Source organism: Pseudorasbora parva, chromosome 5 (genome assembly GCF_024679245.1).
Source record: "Pseudorasbora parva isolate DD20220531a chromosome 5, ASM2467924v1, whole genome shotgun sequence".
Lineage (NCBI taxonomy): Eukaryota > Metazoa > Chordata > Actinopteri > Cypriniformes > Gobionidae > Pseudorasbora > Pseudorasbora parva.
In genome coordinates, this window is record NC_090176.1 from 42,493,073 (window position 1) to 42,514,183 (window position 21,111).

Below are 21,111 nucleotides of genomic sequence, written 5' to 3' on the forward strand. Positions count from 1 at the left end.
GCATATTCTGAAATCAATCGTTTTCTGGGCCGGCTGTCAATAAAAGCTTTTCTTTGACTAACAAGGACATTTTCAGCTCTGAAACGTACAGGATATTTTTTTATATTACCATGACCTTATATATTTAAAAAGGTCAATGGAAAGTTGATTTCTCAATTCATGACCCCTTTAAGGGTATGGGGGGATTTCGGACACAGTCTAGTAACTGAAACTAGCTAAAACCTTGACTAGTTTGTTCAGGTGTGTTTGATTAGGGTTTAAACTAAACTACAGTTGTTCCGATTCCAATACTAGTATCGGAAATATCCCCGATACCACAACATACAGTATTCTGGCATCAGTATCGGCGAGTACTTAAAAAAAAAACTCGATCTGATACCATAATTCTTAAACGAGACCTAACGTTAGTTATGACGACGACCACTAGCTTTGCCTAACTGCTGCACGGTTCTTCTTCGCTGCTCAGAATGCATTGCAAACACAGGAAGTTGTGGTGTGTTACAACAAGCAACCACTGTTAAAGCAGCAAAGAAGAAATGAAAACGCGTTAGCAGTAATTTAGACTGGACATTCTGTACTGAAATTTAAAACGTGATGATAACAGTTTCTGTAGTAAGTTACTGACTCTGTGTATATTCAGTACCCGCAACTGCGTTCAGTCGCTTCCGTGTTTATCTAAGCGCAGGGCTACAGACAGTAGCCGAATACTAGTGTCTGTGAATATTAAACTGCAAAATACTATTTAAATATTACTCCTGCATGTTCTGCATCTCTGTGTGAAGGCAGGCACGTGACCTGTCACTATATGTCACTAGATCAGTCTCTGCCGTATCACTAGGACACAAACGTATAAACCGTCACTTTATAAAGCGTATAAACCGTTTACCATTTCATTTGATAAAACTGTCATATGACCACAGACACTCAAAGGTCTTCACGGCAACCTGTCAAAATAAAAGTTTGGTTTAACGTAAACAAATTTGACCAAATATATTAGGCTACTATTATAGCCTACAGTAGCCTCTATGTAATAATAATACGTCTCTAATAAAAGTAATTATTTTTGCCTAGATGGTTGCTCATTTTTCACTTGTTTTGTTTAGAGATAATTCTCTGGTTAATGTATATTTTTTAATATTCCTAGATTTATTTGTTGCACTGTTTTTTTATATAATATTGTAAAACTAAAATACATTTTTCAGTTTGCAGTGTTAGATTTGTGGCTGTATTTGAAGTTCTTCTTTGCCTAAGAACAATAAATAATATTACTGTCAACGGCATGTCAGATAATAAAATGCTGTAATAAATACAGTAGTTCACTTTATGTATTGGTTCATGTTTTATGGGATAAGTCTGAAGCACACCATAAAATAATTATATCAATTTATACAGGGCTATACAGCTGCATATACAAATACACACCCAGGTTTCGGATCAGTACTCGGGATCGGGAAGGGAAAAATGGGTATCGGAACATCTCTAAACTAAACTCTGTAGGGCAGTGGCCCTCCAGGACTGGATTTGAGCAACCCTGATCTAAGTGAAGGATTGATCATTTTCTAGGTGGTTTTCCTCAGAACATTGTTTTGTTTTCTTCATCCAGCAGTATTTAGAATGCATCTTAGAATTGAGAAAGTGTTGAGTCTGTTTTCAGTCGAAGTTATGAACACTTGGAACCAGATTCTTCTGATTCCCTTTGCATGTGATTTTCTTTTTTGGGACCCTTTGGGATGAATACTGAACTTGCTCGTAGTTGGCAATGTTTGTCTGCATAACTGCTGCAGTATTTGATTATTCTTTTACATGTGTCTCAAGTGGTGTTGTCTTAGAGTTACTTTTTTGCATTAATAACATTTTTTTAATACTTTTTTTACTCTTTACTTTTAAGTGATGCAAACTTTCTCAATTTTACTAGGTCTTGTCCACAGTGGCTAGGACAGTGCTTTTCTTTGGTCATGGAGTTGCATAATTTTATGTTTTTTGCTTCATTCTAGTAATGTGGCATATAAAGTCGCATCCTATTCTGCATATTGTCCCACAGGAAATATTTTCTATTCTTCTTCTCTTAAATATGACAGAAGTATTGACCTATATCTGTCAACTTCACAGTCGGTAACAGCACTGGTGCCACTCAGACTTCGAATTTTGACACTGCAATTGTCTTTTACTAGCATCAGTTTCACCCATAAATGTGTATGAAAGTAACAGAGTTTAGTAAAGGAAATGGTCTATAATAAATGATATGCTCACAGAGAAGATCAAAAATGGCATTTCATCTGTTGAAAGGTCCTTCTCATGTTTACAGCACAACTTCTGTTAGTTCCACTGCAAACTGAGTCTAATTGGCAATTAGGTCTCCTGAGTTTGGTGTTTACAGAGTCTATATTCCTCTCTCATTAGTGTTAACTGTTTGAAACTGAAATGCAGCATATTCCTATCTGTGGTCTAGACAGAAGTGTATCTAAGGGACAGAAAGGGTTAGACTGTGGAAGTGGGTTTTTCTATGCTCTAGGTTCATTGATCATGATCCATTGGCTGTGCAGCTCTAGGTACATTGCATTTGACAGAGTGAGCTGGCTGTAATTCAGTTTTGCAGGTATAGAACAGGAGCCTCTGATTCTCTGATGGACCACATTATGCGACCTTGCAGGGCAGAGAGAGGTAATCATGGGATATGAGAGGCTACATGTTGAGAGCTGTCAGACTGTATTGTTGGACAGAGGAAATATTGTATGTTTTCTTTTTTCTGCATTATTTAAAAATATGTTGTATTAAATTAAATGTAGAATTTTGTGGATAGAATTGAAATAATATAATACAGGTCCTTCTCAAAAAATTAGCATATGTGATAAAAGTTCATTATTTTCCATAATGTAATGATAAAAAAATTAAACTTTCATATATTTTAGATTCATTGCACACCAACTAAAATATTTCAGGTCTTTTTATTGTTTTAATACTGATGATTTTGGCATACAGCTCATGAAAACCCAAAATTCCAAAAAAATTGCATATTTCATCCGACCAATGAAAGAAAAGTGTTTTAATACAAAAAAGTCAACCTTCAAATAATTATGTTCAGTTATGCACTCAATACTTGGTCGGGAATCCTTTTGCAGTAATGACTGCTTCAATGCGGCGTGGCATGGAGGCGATCAGCCTGTGGCACTGCTGAGGTGTTATGGAGGCCCAGGATGCTTCGATAGCGGCCTTAAGCTCATCCAGAGTGTTGGGTCTTGTGTCTCTCAACTTTCTCTTCACAATATCCCACAGATTCTCTATGGGGTTCAGGTCAGGCGAGTTGGCAGGCCAGTTGAGCACAGTAATACCATGGTCAGTAAACCATTTACCAGTGGTTTTGGCACTGTGAGCAGGTGCCAGGTCGTGCTGAAAAACGAAATCTTCATCTCCATAAAGCTTTTCAGTAGATGGAAGCATGAAATGCTCCAAAGTCTCCTGATAGCTAGCTGCAGTGACCCTGCCCTTGATAAAACACAGTGGACCAACACCAGCAGCTGACATGGCACCCCAGACCATCACTGACTGTGGGTACTTGACACTGGACTTCAGGCATTTTGGCATTTCCTTCTCCCCAGTCTTCCTCCAGACTCTGGCACCTTGATTTCCGAATGACATGCAAAATTTGCTTTCATCCGAAAAAAGTACTTTGGACCACTGAGCAACAGTCCAGTGCTGCTTCTCTGTAGCCGAAAAGTGTCTTGACCTGGGGAATGCGGCACCTGTAGCCCATTTCCTGCACACGCCTGTGCACGGTGGCTCTGGATGTTTCTACTCCAGACTCAGTCCACTGCTTCCGCAGGTCCCCCAAGGTCTGGAATCGGTCCTTCTCCACAATCTTCCTCAGGGTCCGGTCACCTCTTCTCGTTGTGCAGCGTTTTTGGCCACACTTTTTCCTTCCCACAGACTTCCCACTGAGGTGGCTTGATACAGCACTCTGGGAACAGCCTATTCGTTCAGAAATTTCTTTCTGTGTCTTAACCTCTCGCTTGAGGGTGTCAATGATGGCCTTCTGGACAGGGTCAGGTCGGCAGTCTTACCCATGATTGCGGTTTTGAGTAATGAACCAGGCTGGGAGTTTTTAAAAGCCTCAGGAATCTTTTGCAGGTGTTTAGAGTTAATTAGTTGATTCAGATGATTAGGTTAATAGCACGTCTAGAGAACCTTTTCATGATATGCTAATTTTTTGAGATTTTGAGGAATTTTGGGTTTTCATGAGCTGTATGCCAAAATCATCAGTATTAAAACAATAAAAGACCTGTGATATTTCAGTTGGAGTGCAATGAATCCAAAATATATGAATGTTAAATTTTTATCATTACATTATGGAAATAATGAACTTTTATCACATATGCTAATTTTTTGAGAAGGACTTGTATATTAATATATTATAATGTATATAATATTGTGTGTGTAATATAAATACATAAATATACAAACTTTCATAAAGCCTTCATACTTTCTCTCTTTACTTGGCCTCCTCCTGTCTGTCTGTTGCAATTTTAAAAGCCTAAATGTTTCCTGAAAGAAGCCACATCTGTGTCAGCTGTTCAAAGCAAACATGCATATTGCATTGCGTGCGTGTTATTTGAATTAAATGGATGAAGACTTCATTTCCTGCTAGCTAGTCTGAATGGGCAGATAGGTCAGCTCAATTTTCTCAGCTCTCAGCTGCAACAATTTGCAAGTGTATCATTGAGGCCGAATCCCACATTTCCTGCTCAAGATCATATGGTTGTAAACATATGTTCTATCTCAGTACAGCTGAGTGAATTTCTTAAAGGATCATGTGGTTACTTCAGATGTCCATGCTTTTTTGGTTTTGGTGAATGACCTGAGGATGTGGGAAAAATGGTCCAAATGACCCCTACACTAATGCAGTGAATATAAAAAGCACTCTAGTGTAGCCGCTGTAGCACTGAGTATATTGATTTGGATTCAGAATTTTTTTTCTGAATCTTAATGTAAAATTAACAATTTTAAGTGCCAGTTCCAAGAAAAAAATTGGGCAGCAGTGGGTGGAGAATTCACATGGAAGTGCAATCTAATCAATGGTTTAAAATTAGTTATAAAAACGATATTCTGAACTCCACTGATGTACTTTTTTCTAGCTTGAATAAGATGCTACAAGATAAGCAATCAGCTTTGCTGTTTAACTTGTATGCAAGGACAAAACAATAAAGAAATAATGCAACACCATATAATTTATACACTATAAAAAAACAAAAAAAAAATGTTTTTTGTTGCTTAAAAAAGCTTAAAAAAGTAAGTAACTTAAAAATTTCAGTTGATACAATGAAGGGAATTTGTTTAATAAATAAAAACTCAAAATATTATTGTATCTGAACCACATAAAAAAATTGATAAATCATAAATAATGAATAGCACTATTTGGCATGTTTCACTGCGTCATCAGAAATAAAACGCACACAATTACTTAAAATATGCTTAAAATATCTTTTAATAATATTTTAATAAAGGTTGTCGAATCTCAAAGAATATTCATTGTATTAATTCAAAATTTAAATTTCAATGAACTCAAATTTTAAGGCAACCAGGTAACTTTTTTTCTAAATAATTTTTTACAGTGTAGCTGGTAAGAAAAAAATATTTTTTTAGTATTACTGCCTAAAAAGTTTTTTCTAGTCCACTAGTAGTCGAGCCATTGGTCAACTGATTGTACATTTATATTAATTCAAGCACTTTCATAAAGCTTGCTGCAAAGCTCTGGCAAAAGTAATGATTATGAATGCTTCGGGGGGGAAATAGCAAGGAGACACTTATTTATTAATAAACTAGTGTTTTCTTTGTCAGGCTGCAAAGATGAAATTGATGATGCTGACTCAGCATCTCTGCAGAATGGTGGACGCACCTTTAGAGAGAAATGCACCTTTACAGATTACATAATCAGAGAGTATTTGTTTTGAAAGTAGTCATTTTAAACTTTCTGTAGATGTATTCCTCATGTCTGTATGTACTTAGCCTACACTGAGTTTCGTTACATTTTTAAGCCCAGTTCACAGAGGCCGAGACGGCAAAAAGCGCGTCCTGTTCGTTTTCTTTGTTTTACAAAAGCACACCATTTTTGTTGTTATTGTTAGTTTACTGGTCAATTCATATTCATAATAAAAAAAAAACTAAAACTAATTTTTGCAGTTGAGAATATACAAGGTTTTCAATGATCTCAACAGCTTTAAAACTATTAATATTTAAATAAAATGCTTATAAAAGTGTTTAAACCAAAAATGAAGACATTATTATTTAGTTAAATGTTTTATTATTTCATGCATTCCAAACTTATATACACTGTTAAAGAGTTGGACTCTCATGCTAAATATGCCCTTCAGGATTTAAATTAGTTTTGGAACGAAACAGGAGTTTACCTGTTTGAATTCATAAAGGGCAAAAATCTGTCCCTCACGGACTGCGTGACTGCAACTTTCTGTTTTTTTTTCTTTCTGTGACTAACCAACAACAAATACAATTTTGGTTGACTAAGCCTTTTCTTGTCAGCTAACGTTTAGTTGAATATTAGGGGGCAGCCCTAATTTTCGGTACATTTTCTCAGTTCGCCTGTCATTATTGTGGAAAAATGTAAATTTTTGACCCTGCACATGATTGGGCTGCTCACTTGACATTTGATATTAGTCTAACTATAAGCACTCTCTAATTATGAAGAGCACAAACTTTCTGCAGCAAAAGGGCTCTGAATTTCGTAAATGATCTGTTCATTGTTCTTTTGTTTCTTTTAGTGCTCCTCTTGAGTGAAGCAGCATGTCATTATAAAAACATACCAAGAGACACCAGCTTTCCTGAATAAACCCTGGTGAACTTTTTAACCACTAATTATAGAAGAGTTTATATTTGCTCACTAAATGAGCAACAAGCTCTGGTCTATTTATTTAATTTTTTACACATTTTTTATGGCTTTATCAGAAAATGTCATCATCTGATCTATTGAAAAATGCTCTGTTGCTTACCTTGCTCGACCATGCTATTAGTTGATGGTATGGTTTGTCTTGAAGAGTTCTTCTGTAATTATGGCTCATCAAATCAGTTTATACAAATGAATAAAGAAAACCACTTTAACTTTATAAGTGGCTAATTTGAAATACTTTAGGCAGCCAATAGTGCTCCTGTCGTCAAGTGCAGGTGACACTGAACACTATTGATTTCAAATTATTTAGCTGTTTAAAATAAGCAGTGGGGAACCAAGTGAGCCACCAAACCACTGGTGCCCCCTCAGAAACAGGTTGAGAGCTTGTCAATGATGCCTTAAAATGCTCCCTATGTAGGCAGCTCACTAGGAATTTTGGAGCAGATCAGTATTTTGAATACTTTTTTTGTGCCATGATCAGATACAGGAAAAGGAAGACTAGGGTAAAGCAAAAATAGAAATGCAAAGACTTTTACCTTAGCTGTGCTCCTCTTTCTCGCTGCCAAGATCTCCACACCCACTCATATTTCTTTTCATGTTCTGCAAGTCGAAACTCTCAAAAAGTCTCGCGTTTGAGTTTAGGGTTAGAAGGTTTGCGAAGTATATGCTTTGTTTTATATATAATATGATATATTATATATAACATAACATTTTCAGACTTTTATCAATATTGTCTGTTTATTATTCAGCAAAATTACTTATTTGACTGCATATCATTGTTTGGAATTGATTCATTAAAAATAACAGTTGATCATTTTGTATTGTGTGTGTTTCTGCATTCATTATTAGTAGTTTAAGGTTAAATTTGTTGATGCTGCTTATGCTAGTTGCTTTCCTGGCTCATCTGTAAATTTTAAGTCCACAAGATAAACATTTAATTGTCAACATTTCTTAATGTCGTCCAGGTGTATGATTATGTAAGGCTATGACTACTGCACTTCTTAAAGCATATGGTCCAAACCACAGAATAAGTACTTTTACCTCACGAAATGGAAAATGCCAAAGTCTTAAACGCATTACTTTCCCCTCCCCACATCTGTCCACACAAGGCGGAGGGGGCGAGATGATGGAAAGGAAAACAAATTTTAGGTTGATAAAGGAAAATAATCTTTTAAAATATTCTCAAATCTGCTGATGCCAAGACTAACACAGCCCCACCCAGACCACTCTACTTCTTTTTGGAGATGAGAAGAAAGGTAAAGCTGTACTTTTCACCATATACTATATGAGTTGTACATTTCCATGTCTGCTGTCTGCCTAGTGTCTCAGTCATCTGTAACAGATGTGACATGTTGAGTAAGGCATAGGTGTCACATTTCAGAGAGCGTAACACGTTAGCTGCCAAAGTCCACTGTCTTGCACTCAAGTTGCTCTGTGGCTGAAGTATGAACCAGGAATTTTGTGGTTGATGTGTTTTTTTTATTCTGTGGTGGAAAACTTTTTGTTTTCATCTGTTCAGCAAGTTTTCAGTGAGTTAATGTACTTGTGTGAATTGTTTTTGCCTTGCTAACACGGACCAAAAGCTGCAATATACTTCCTTTTGTGGAAACACTTATGCTAATACTTACAAAAGATTAATTTACGGTATTTCATATTAGTTTAATTTATTGATTTATTTATTTTACATCTTGCAGCCTTCACTCTTCAAAATAAAGGTTCTTTATAGTTCCATAAAGAGCTTTTAACAACTTTATAGTGGAATAAGTTTAGATTGGTTGATTTTGTTGATCAGTTACTACAGTGGTAGTAGTGGTAGTAGTGGTGCCAATTGTTTATTCTAATGTTATAAAGGAAAATAAGTGGGAAAAGAAATTAAAATGAAATGGGAGCATCAGTATGTAACCATGTAATCAAATATAAAGTATAGTGAAATATTTGCATGTACAATGCTGTGTTTGACCAATTGGAATCGAGTATTCCAGATATATAAATCTAAATATTTTTTTCCCTACACAGACAGCACTTATTATGTCCATATGTCATTCTTGCTGTCTCCTTTCTTTCAAAAGGTTCTCTCACACTCATGAGACACCTCGTTTTGCTTGCAAACCCGCCGCCCCTCTTTTGCTTTAGTACTTCACATAACCCCATCTGGCCCACAGCTGAAAACTATTAAGCACTGCTGGAACTTCCTCCTTAGTATCTCAGCTTGTGTAAAAGCGAATAAGTCGCCCGGCTCTGCATTTCATCCATCTTTTTGCTTTCGTCTAAAATTCGCTCTCCGCTGGCTTCCCCAGTTGGTCCGTATTTGGCAGAAGACACTGGCTGGTGCTTTGGAAATCTCCTCTCATTACTGGTAAGAATGTTGGCCTTTTTATTTGGAGAGGTCTGACAGAAAGGACAGGAGTGTTTGGAGTACGGGTCCGAGCTCAGCGGTGAATAACAACTGATCCATGTAAGGAATGCAGAGGGTTGAATTAATAAACATTGTTTTTGAATATTTGCTATTTAAACTCAGTGAATAGAGTTCTAACGGATAGTTTTATTTGTTTCGTTTTTCTCAGTGCAGTTGAGGTGGTGAAGGATAGTTTTGTTGCAAATGCTGGGATTGTTGACTCAGATCTGGGTCATATCAGTGGAATGCTCATCAACTTTGAACAGCTCTAACCTTTTTTCTTCTTTTTTTTTTTGTGGCTGTGAATGTTTACATTCTTCTGTTCATCCTAAGCTGCTGCATGCTTTGCGCTTTTGTAAATGTTAGACCATCATAAAAGACATTTGAGAGAGTAGGCCACTTTTTTATTTCCAAACATCAGTATGATTATGTGAATTTTTGTTCTCCTCCTTAGTTCTTACTTTTCTTTCGTTTCATTGTTAAAGGGATAGTTCACCCAGAAATAAATTTGTAATTTACTAAGCGTCATGATGTTCCTTTCTTCTGCTGAACACAAAAGAATATATTTTGAAGAATGCTGGTAACCAGAGAGTTGACAGTATAGTCATTGACTTCCATAGTAGGAAAAAAAAAAACACTATGGAAGTCAATGGCTACCATCAACTTTTTGGTTACCAGCATACTTCATCAAAAATATCATCTTTTGTGTTCAAAGTTGATTTGTGTTCAAATGTTTTGTGTAAATGATGGCAATTTTCATTTTTGGGTGAACTATCCCTTTATGGAATATTATTTTTCCCAGTATTAAAGGTCCACTGAAATCAAAATGCAAGTTTTTTAGCTTTTAGTATGACTGTGTTAGCTTTAAAGTTATGAATAAGCTGGTATGTTCCAAAACTATGACAAAATTTGCATTCAGGAGATATAAGCGTTCAAAATTTACAGTCTCCTATTTCCGTTAAAACGAATCTCAGATTTTGGTGACATCATCGCAGACTTCACTTTCTCGTCAAATGTTCTGTCCAATCAAAATGCTCTCTAGAATCTAAAGCCCGCCCCCTACGCTGCTGAATCTGTGGCTTCAATCGGTCAGTTGTTAACACACATTTACTAATTTCTACATTGTGAAATGTACATAGCACACTATATATGTGATAGGAAACGATTCAGTGTAAATATGCTTTCATTTGAGGCAAATTAAGTCTGTTTTCACGTTAGTTTCACGCACCGCAGCAGCGCACATCAACAGTTCTGGTCTAAATTTAGACTACAGACACGAGAGCGCATGCGGATCATATGCGTGAGTCGGCGCAAACAATAAACATACCGTCCCATTTGAATTCTGCACAGAGTGATGCATTTCAAAGCGATGTGGAGGAGATTATGATGATAAACAGTGTTAGAGGAAACTGGCTTTACCAAACAGAAAGGTCCGCTCTTGCACTCTAGTCAAATGGTACATTAACGAAACGCTATTGGCTGTTTCAAAAAAGGGGAGGAGCTGCTAACAGCTGAAGCCGTTTCAGGGGAAATTACATCAACACATTGAGTAATGCGGCATGTTTCAAGGCACTTCAGTGGGCCTTTAAACGTTTCCCAAAATATTGTTGTTTATAGATATAACTAATGATTTGATTGTTGTTTTTTGATAGAATTTTCAAAGAGACACCATTTCTTAAAAGGTGCATGCATTGGAATATTATACTTTTAAACACAAATGCTGGCAGTGTCAGAAGATTTGGCACACAATCCTGCAGTGTGACTTCTCCTACGACGACAGTCAAATATCTCCGTTTTTCAAGACAAACTATGACCAAATCGAGAGCTAGAGATTTCTTTGTAGCCAGCATTTCAGTTCTGCGTGTAATGCAGCTCACTGTCACCGAACGCATCATTCATTGATGATATAAAACTCCGGACGAGTTTTCTTGTGTGCGTCCGTTTTTAGCGCGCCTTCACTATCGTTCAGTCTGACATTAATGCCAACTGAGATCTTACAGTGTGACATGGCTTACATCGGGGATCATGTTCGTACAGTCTGACAAGGGACATTCGCAAAGGATTTTGAAAAATCGCTCAGTGTGCAGGACCCATTCATTTGTGTTTTGAAGAGTCTTACGGGTTTGGAACGACCTGAGTGACTAATTAATGACAGAATATACATTTTTGGGTAAAGTTATCCCTTTTAGTTGTTCGCTGATCTGTGCTTTACATGCACACCGCAGAATTATAGTCGGCTATTTCGATAAAACAGACAATTCCTGAATGGAATGTGTATCAGCTGTTATTGTTTTAGAACATGAATGATTTTATGAGATTTTGGGCTAAACGGCTAATTGCACTTGGTTCCCAATAAATGGTGTTTGCAACAATATTTACATTATTAATCCAGCAAAAAGGACCAAGGCAACCTCAGACCTCATATCTGGGGGACCGTAGCTTCTCCACCCATGGTTATAAATGGCTTTTGGGTTCTTTTAGATATGCCTAAGCTGGAGTTCACTTTGAAGATACTAAATATTATCAGCAAACTTTGCAGCTCAGCATAATGGAAGGTCTTAGGGTCTCCCCTGTGGGACAGAGTGACCAGCCAGGAAGTGATAAACGGAGAACAAACACAGCTGCTGTCAGTCAGGCAGGCGGACGGCACAGCCAGGTGTTTGCCCAGGTGTGACCGGGCAACAGATAATACTGCATAGCAGAATAACTAGGAAAGAGTGGCCATTATAGCCACAGAGTTTATTTATTTTGCTCTTTGTGGGATGTTGTAATAAAATGCTATTGATATGTTTTTTTCCTGTGAAGTTAGAACAAATGTGTTAATCAGTTAGGAAATCTGTGCAATGTTGACCATAAATGTGACTCCGCATATGTCAGCCCCTTTTTTGCAAGATTTCTGAACTGTGACAGAACTCCTAATGATTTATGAATTCTTTAAAAGTAGTTCCAGTTCTTGGTCTCTTTAGGCAGGCTGCTGGTAGGGGTTATGCGGAAAACTCGTGATTTCACCTGATCTGTCAGCGATGACCGCTGTCCTTGTACGTTTGACTCTCCATGGCTCTTTATGACAGCTCAATTGCCTGTGAATAAAAATACAAGTGCCTGCCTTCCTGTTCAGCCCCTTTGCATTTAAACTTGGCAGTCTGTCATCCTAAAGTCTACTTGCATTGTTCACTTGGGAGCCTAAATGTGCCTGCATGTAACATCAGTTCATATTTTCTAACTCTAGGTGTAAGTCTTAGTCTTACTCTTACTTGAGTCCTAAAGAGCTTCATTGACTCAAACCATTACGCTGCTCACATATTATCATCTTGTAAATTGTACGCAGGCAGCTGAATATGTTTAAGATAAAAAATAAATAAAAAACCATATGCATTGTTCTAACATGTAACCCTAAATAACTTTCTTCTGCGCCAAGATTTCATCCCAAAATACTGTAATTTACTGCTTCCCTCCAGTGACGCACCACACCCTTCACATAAAAACGCACTGCAAAAATCATACGCATCACTCCTTGCACTGCATTTTTTTGCAAAAAGGAGTCGTTTAAAGAATTCTTGGTCATATCAAAATAGCATTTCAGACAATAGGATCTAAATGCAGCTTAGCACTCTTAGGACATCTTATTTTTTCATGACTGTTTGACCATGATTTTTGATTTACTAGAAGTTTACTTATTCATAAAAAGAATATAAAATGACTTTGCCCATATTCATATGTGTACAGCAATTAGAACAGACATGTTCTATATTATTGCCTTACTGTAATTTCATATGAACGTGATTAGCTCTTCACAATAAATTCAGTGAAGTCATACAATGATAAACTTACCCAGGAAAAGGATGTTCAAGTTAACATTACTGCTAAGTCACAGACAGGCAGTGGGAGTGATGAGCTTCTGAAGTCATTATGAAGTCGATGATACATTTCTCTGAAGAGCCTATGGGTTTGAAAAGGGTTTGTCTTCGCTGCATCAGGGAAATCTGCAATGCGCGCACAGACCCCGTGGGGATGTCTTGCGATATCTTCTTTCACCATTCATTCATCCGCCATTGCTATTGTTAAATGTCTGCCTATTGGGCTTAACGTTTGAGTCGTTTGTCTCATAGTCATTGGTTTAGCTTATCTCCTGGTGTTTGACAATGCCTAAGAGGGAGAAGCTTAGGAACTAGCATGCAGTAAAAAAGAACCTCTTTTTTTTTTTTTTTTTTTTTTTGCTATAGTGACAAACCCACTGAAATGGGCACTATTTTTTGTCACATTGTGGACACAACAGGACATGTTGAGTAGTACATAGGGTAGGGCTGCACATTATTGAAAAATAAATAAATCTGTTCAAATATATTGCAGTATATAAAAAAAATACAAGCATTTTCATCACTTAATGGCTATAATTTGGAAAGGAGTGTTTTTGCAAAATAACAAATATTAATAAAAAATAAATAAAAGTGTACTTTTTAATTGGAAGACTTTTATTGCAAAAGATTTTAAGACTGAACAATCTAAGAAGCTTCACTGTAATAAATATATTTTTTAAAGTTGGAAATGTTTGTAAATATTGGATTCTTTCTTCTTCAATATTTAACATTTACCCTCAATTTATTGTTTTCCTTTGTAATTATTTGTGAAATTTACTTGGGATTGAAAACTGTAGTAATAAAGTATAAATCCTAATCCAAATTGTCTAATGTTGAGAATTTTTGAAAATCATTAACCTTGAGTTTTCATAGGCTACATTTACATTCACTGGCCTGATTTTGACCAATTTACTGGCTGACTACTAGGGGTGTCCATGGTTAACCGATTAACCAATTAACCGTTAAAAATTGCGTAACCGAGTGAAACATTTTGTTCGTTTAAGTAAAACAAGTCGTACTGGACTATAAGTCGCATTAGGGCAGAAGCAGAGCGGGAGCCGCGCGCGCTGTGCATAACGGAGCAGAAGAAAGAAAGTTTGAAGTGAGAAACTTGTGAATGACTATGACTAGAGAAAAGCAGACGTTACTTTAACTGTAATGAAGAAAACAAAAAAGCTAATCGCGGACTGAAAGCAAGATGGCCAGAGCTGAAGGGACGAGTCCACAGATGCTTGAACTCTCTGCCGGGAGAGGCTCAGCCGCGCGAGTCAAACGCTGTGTGAATCATTCTCGGCTGCATATTTTACTACATGGCCTAATCATGCAGGCGCCCTCGCGGCCACTCGCATTGCTCGTGAACTGGAGTGTATCTCATCCTAATTTAACGAAACTCAGTGTACGCCTCACAGACATGAAATATATCTTAAGAAAGCTTGAAATGTCTTTTAACAATTTAAAACGAAAAGAAATAGGCTACTCTCTGATTATGTAATCCATGATGTGCATTTCTCTCTACAGGCGCGTTCACTACGGAGATGGCGGTCGTCAAATTAATAAACTAAAAATAACCCTGACGCACACTATGGTTAACAGAGTATTAACCACTAAGGGCCTCGGTTAACGGTTAATGGAAAACTTGAAAACGTGCAGCCCTACTGACTACAAAATATAATATAATTTTATGATTATTAAAAATATGAAACAAAATAAGAAATATTGTAATTACACTATTTTGCTGTAAAATAAGCGGAGTAATACAATTATTTAACTGTAAAATTACAGTACTGATATTACATCTTAATTCCTCCATTTTCAAAGAGTACCTGAAGCTTTTATTTTGACTGGGTTTCTGGCAAATAAAAATATGCTGAGCACTGTGTGTTCATTTACATGAATGCAGCTCATGAGATCAGGTGTGTAAAGGCTGCACTTTACTCTGAAACAGGTTGCACATATTTATTGAATCAAACCATATCCTGTGCATTTTGACAATCTCACTTATCGCGATTTTGATTTTATTTCAATACATCATGCAGCTCTTCTCCTTTTCTCAATAGTAGACTTTGGTTTCACATGCTGGCTTGGGTGAAGGGAGGTTCTCATTCATTCATATACAATTCAAAATATTCTCTAAATTTTGAAAATTCATATATGTACTACATATCCACTTTCTAAAAAAAAAATTCACAACGTGAATTTTTTTTTTTAGAAATTGCTTACTGCACCTTTAAATGCATAAATACAAAATACATAGACACAAAAGTCCAATTTTATATATATTGGGTTTTTAAACAATTTCAGGCGTTTTTTCATATCGCTTTCTGACTTTTGAACACATGCTGCATCTGCCATTCTCCACAAATACACGTTCAATGAACCATGAAGGGCATATTTACTCATAATATTTATAGTTTTGACTGTTATTCCCCTACCTGACATATAATTCTGGTTTATCTACCCGAAATAATTTTTTGAAGAGAGATTTGTTTTTAAAGGGGTTATTTCATGTGAACCCAATAGCTTTTAACCCAGTAACCTTTTGTGTAATAACCCACACCCTAGGAGATTTAACCTTAAGGCAAATTCAAAGAATTTAGTTTTTGAAGCATGTTGTTCTACTTAGGCTCCATGGAGTAAATTTTCATATACGCTCTCATCCTGGCAGGTAGAGGTGGCACATTCGAGGAAATCGCAGCCGAGACGGAGTGTTTTCAAGCATGAACCGGGCATTTAACAGAAAAAAAGGTATGTGTTGTACTAGTTTTATCTTGCTTTCCTCTTTTATCTATCTCTCCATCCAGCAGAATCTTTAGGACTGTCAAATGATGAAAAAGTGATGATGATTTAAAAATAAAAATATAATCAAATTAATTATTCTGTTCTGCTTTATTATTTGCATATATAAATATGTGCGTGCGTGCGTGCGTGCGTGCGTGTGTGCGCGTGTGCGCGTGTGCGTGTGTGCGTGTGTGTGTGTGTGTTTTTTTAAATATAATTATCAGCATAATTATAAAATGAATGTGTTCAAACTGACAGTACTAACAGAAACCCTTATAAAACTCTACTATTCAGACTCTCCTTTTTCATACTGCTGTCTGTACTTCTCTCTCATATTCTTTCTTTCTCCACCTTTCTTTGTTCATCCCCTGGTCTCTCCTCCCTTTCTCTCTTGTCATTTCTCAGTGGCTTGGAGCAGACAACCTGTCTGACTCCAGAGGTCTGTTTTTTTTCTCTATATTTACAACCACCTGTCCCACCCTTCTTTCCAAATTGAATTAATGGATCTTTGATGTGATAAACCCTTCTGGCCAGGGTTCGATCCCAGATGGCAGGGATTGCACTGGTAATATTTCTATGTTAGGAGCTCCTGTTGCTCTGTCTGGCTCGCTTTGAAGATATGGACTATAATCACGAGTGCTGTCCAGAGCTAAATCCTTCGGGATGATGGAAGATATGGTGATGTTTAGAGATGTTTTCAGATGACTGTAACACATCTGTTTTTTATATGAATGATAGATTATATTATAGGTATGCACAATGCCATTTTTAAGTGCATGTTAGGCTACTCTCCTATTACCAAAAGTGTTTTTTATTTTATTTGTTATTAGTTACATTGAGACTAATTATTTTAGCGTGGTTTGTTTAATGTTTTCATGAACTGTGTACCCCACTGCTAATAATATCATATAGTTCAATATAGCTGATCACCAAGGGCCTATAATTTTTTTTCCCATTGCAATATTCAAACAGTTCATCATTGTACTGCATCATGCATATAGCTACATCTCTAGTTTACTACATTCAGCTATAATTTGATAATTTATCCAGAAAAGGTTGTAATCTGATTTCATAAAGAGGTTAGGCATAACAAAGTAATTGTTTTGGCGCTGAAAAAAGCTATTTCGGCCACAGCACATTTCCTTTCGCTGCCTTGCACGGATGTTCCTTCTGTCACAATCGGCGTCTTTCTGGTGCACAGGACAGTGCTGTTGGAGAACACCAATAGCCCATCTGTCTGAAAGACAGCAGTAAATTCTCCAACTAACACAAAAAGGTCTATCCAGGCCGCTTATGAACAATAGCGACATTTACCAGAGAGAGACAGTAATCATTTTATGGCCGTGCATTCATTACCAGCAGTGTGAGTGCTAAAGTGACGTTTCAGAAGATTTACAGAGAGGTTTCTGTCTAATGAAGTCTAACTAATGCCGTCCTGCATTAAAATGAAGTGGGTGAATGAGTAGTGTAAATATGTCTTTCTTTATTGTTTCTTTTTGGCATTAATTATTATTCCTTTTTAATGAATGATAATTTGTCTTATAAAACTCAGCCTAATAAAATCTTCTAGGAAAAAAAAGTTTATAAAGATGTTTAGGATGGATGGATGAATGGATGGATGGATGGCAAAACAATGGGTAACACTAAGTATGCAGCAATAAAGTACTTATAAATAATTAGCAAACTAAGTTTATAGTTTATTCATTGTATACATATTGTAGTCTCTACATTGTTAATATATTAAAAGGTTATGAAAATAGTAAGTGCTTTTTTATTTTCACTGTAATTAACAAAATGTTGTTTAATTAGCTCATATGTAAAGTTAGTTTAAAAATGTTTTACTGTTTGAAACTGTATTGTATGAGATATTTAAATAAATAAAAATATGTAATTAAAGGTGACATGAATTGAACGCAAGAAACTCTTAATACTAATGCAATTAATGTCCAATAAAGTTTGGTTTAAAGACATATTATTCACTTTTATAAAGTGTTTGTACGCAGATGTGTTCACAGTGTGTTTAAATAACCCACTTTTTATAATGGTAAAAATCCAACCAAAACTTCTTTTATAATCCCCATAATCAATATCTTATAACACAGTTTCAGATTCCGCCCCAACTCCTACTTAAGAATAGGAAACCCCTGCCCATGACTGTTGATGATCTGGCCTTTTAGCATAGACACACCCCTGAGAGTGAAGCAAAGAGACCGGCATTTCTGTTTACTTTCTGTATATCAGCTAGCTATCTGTTACAATTTCTTCACCATAAAACGAACATAAGAATTTTCATAGACTTCCGAGCCACTGAGGCAACTGTTGTTGAATTTCATTTTTCAAGAAATGTCAGTAAAAAGCTATACATTTGCGCAAAACGTTTTATGCGTGACTGCTTCACCAATGAGGGTCAGTAGTACACTGGATTTGAAAAAAAGTTGTATCTGAAGGATGGGTCAATACCAATGCTTCGTGTTCTAATGCCTTTGTGTTAATATCCAAAACACAAGTAAGGATGGCACTTCATATTTTGTGAATGTTTGCAAATTTCCTTTCTGAATGAGCTTTCTAGAATGCTTTGTGATGGTTTTATACCAAATGGTTCAAACATGTAAGGCTGCTCTCCACAACTGGTTATTTCTGACATGTAGGCTGAGTGAGATTAGTTTTGTTGTATGCTCGTGTAAAGGAACCACTGGAATGGGGACATGGTGTAGCAGCTCATTTGCATTTAAAGGGACAAACACAAAAACAATGCGGTTTTGCTTTACTGCTGGTTTAAAATACTGTCAGACATCTTGTGTATGGTTCATTTATGGTTTGACTGGTTAACAACTATCTAACTATCTATTTATGAGCTAATAAAACCAATACAATTATATGAAGAGGAACTCACTATTTGTAAATAGCTTAATAATATATGTCTGGACCACAAAACCAGTCACAGGGGTACATTTTTTTTTTAATTGAGATTTATACATCAAATGAAAGCTAATTAAATAGCGTTGAATTGATGTGTGGTTTGTTAGGATAGGACAATATTTGGCAGAGATACAACTATTTGAAAATCTGGAATCTGAGGGTGCAAAAAAGTCTACATAATGAGAAAATCGCCTTTAAAGTTGTTCAAATAAAGTCCTTTGAAATGCATATTACTACGTATAATACATTTTTATATATATTTACGGTAGGAAATTTATAAAAATGTCTTCATGCACTGTAAAAAATTATTTAGAAAAAAAGTTACCTGGTTACCTTAAAATTTTGAGTTCATTGAAATTAAAGTTTTGAGTTAATACAATGAACATTTTTTAAGATTTGACAACATTTATTAAAAGATTATTAAAAGATTTTGTAAGCATATTGGGTAATTGTGTGTGTTTTATTTCTGATGACACAGTGAAACTTGTGCTATTTTCATGATTTATCAATTTTTTTATGTGGTTCAGATACAATAATATTTTGAGTTTCTATTTATTAAACAAATTCCCTTCATTGTATCAACTAAACTTTTTAATTTCAATAAACTCAAAATTTTAAGGCAACCAGGTTACTTACTTTTTTAAGTTAAACCAACAAAAATCAACAAAAAATTGTTACAGTGTGGAACATGATCTTTACTTAACCCTCTGGGGTTCTTCATTTATGGGTCACACTCAGGACCTTCGGGTCTAAAAGGACCCGGAGGTCGGGAATAAAAAAAAAAAAAAATTGAGTAAAATCAATGAAATATATTTTTGTTCAATAATATTTTTTCTTTTCTTTTTTGGTGTTTTGAGATAATTTTATGATTTATAAATAATATTTATGCAATAATTATGACCCATTTTTTCCCATTGAATATAATAGAATTTTATTTTTTATTTTTTTCCCTTTTTTTATTAAAGCTGTATTTCATTTTAGAGTCAAGCCTAGGCCTCATGAAAGCATTTTTTTTATTTGATTGGTGCCATCTGGTGGACACAGTGAGCATTTTTATCACGCAATAGCACATTTTTACCACTAGAGTGCATTACAGAACCTGTGTGTGTGTGTGTGTGTGTGTGTGTGTGTGTGTGTGTGAGTTTTTGTTTGTCTGTTTTGCACTCTTGATGTTTTAGAGATTCACCCCTTCACTGTTGAGTCCTTTTTTTCTGCATCCTGGCTGATTTGTAGATTATATGCACAAAAAACTCTGTATTTTCATATTTTTGCCAATTTCCCATTCATTTCCTATGGGGGTCTTTTTTGACCCGAAGGCCCCGAGTGTGACTATTTTTTTTACGACCACTTAGACTTTTCCAATCGTGTCCCCAATTTTTTTTTCTGTCCATATACCAAGTACCAATACCCTCACCAAGTTTCGTACCATTCAGATGAAGCTACGATTTTTAACATTTCTTTCAAAAAAAAATTCGGGTCAGAAATGACCGAAGAACCCCAGAGGGTTAATATCCTAATTTTTTTGACACAGAAGAAGAATCAATCATTTTAACCCATAAAGGGTATACCAAAGAATGTTACCAAAATATGTGTTGATTCTTTAGGGTTGTGCCGAAATATAGAATAATGAAATGTTCCAGGTTCAATTACTGTTCACAAACTCAATAGGTATAGACTGTGTTAGTTTCTGAATTGATGTTTTGTAATTCTCAAAGCTCGAAGGCAGAAACACTGTTATGTGTGTGACAAAGAAATAATTGGACCCAGATTCTTTCCAGACTTATGCATCCAATTACCAGACACAGAACATTAAATAACAACTGTGTCTGTTATTTAGAGCATAATAATATCAAGCTTGAACCCACACAAGATCAGCTTGAACAGCCTAAAAGATTTCTCAGTCATGCAACTTTGAGTAATGATTTAGCATAATCTCTGATGTGATTTGTGTCTCTTTTTTTTCTTTTCATGCTTTTAAGCTCAGAAATGATTTTGTTTGGTGAATGCAACTGCTTAATTAGTGATGAATTAGTATTCCCAGAGCACTTCACAATAAATAACCTTAGCTAAATTATACACTATACTGCATAATTACTTATATTACAGTACTGATTGTGCCATCTTTTTCTGTCTTTTCTTTTCTTTTATTTATTTCCCTGCAAAACGCTTGAAGAAATTTCTGAACATGTCATCATCACATTGCTAATACCTCCAGGCTTACGTAGCATGTAGCTGGAGATGGCAATACCCTGCGAATATGGATAAAA

General features: G+C 35.9%; 1 protein-coding gene across 9 annotated transcripts in view; it reads left to right on the top strand.

The window, feature by feature from the left end:
- gulp1a (GULP PTB domain containing engulfment adaptor 1a) overlaps positions 1 to 21,111 on the top strand; it is a 196,770-nt gene that overhangs the window by 159,943 nt on the left and 15,716 nt on the right. For 5 of the 9 annotated variants that reach the window (XM_067444400.1, XM_067444396.1, XM_067444402.1 and 2 more), the window contains one exon: positions 15,817 to 15,892. In XM_067444400.1, coding sequence (XP_067300501.1) covers positions 15,865 to 15,892 — 28 coding nt within the window. In that variant the 5' untranslated portion in view covers positions 15,817 to 15,864. Of the gene's footprint in view, positions 1 to 9,115; positions 9,252 to 15,812; positions 15,893 to 21,111 lie in introns of those variants that run through there. The other 4 variants (XM_067444399.1, XM_067444397.1, XM_067444398.1 and 1 more) reach the window with 2 other exon arrangements.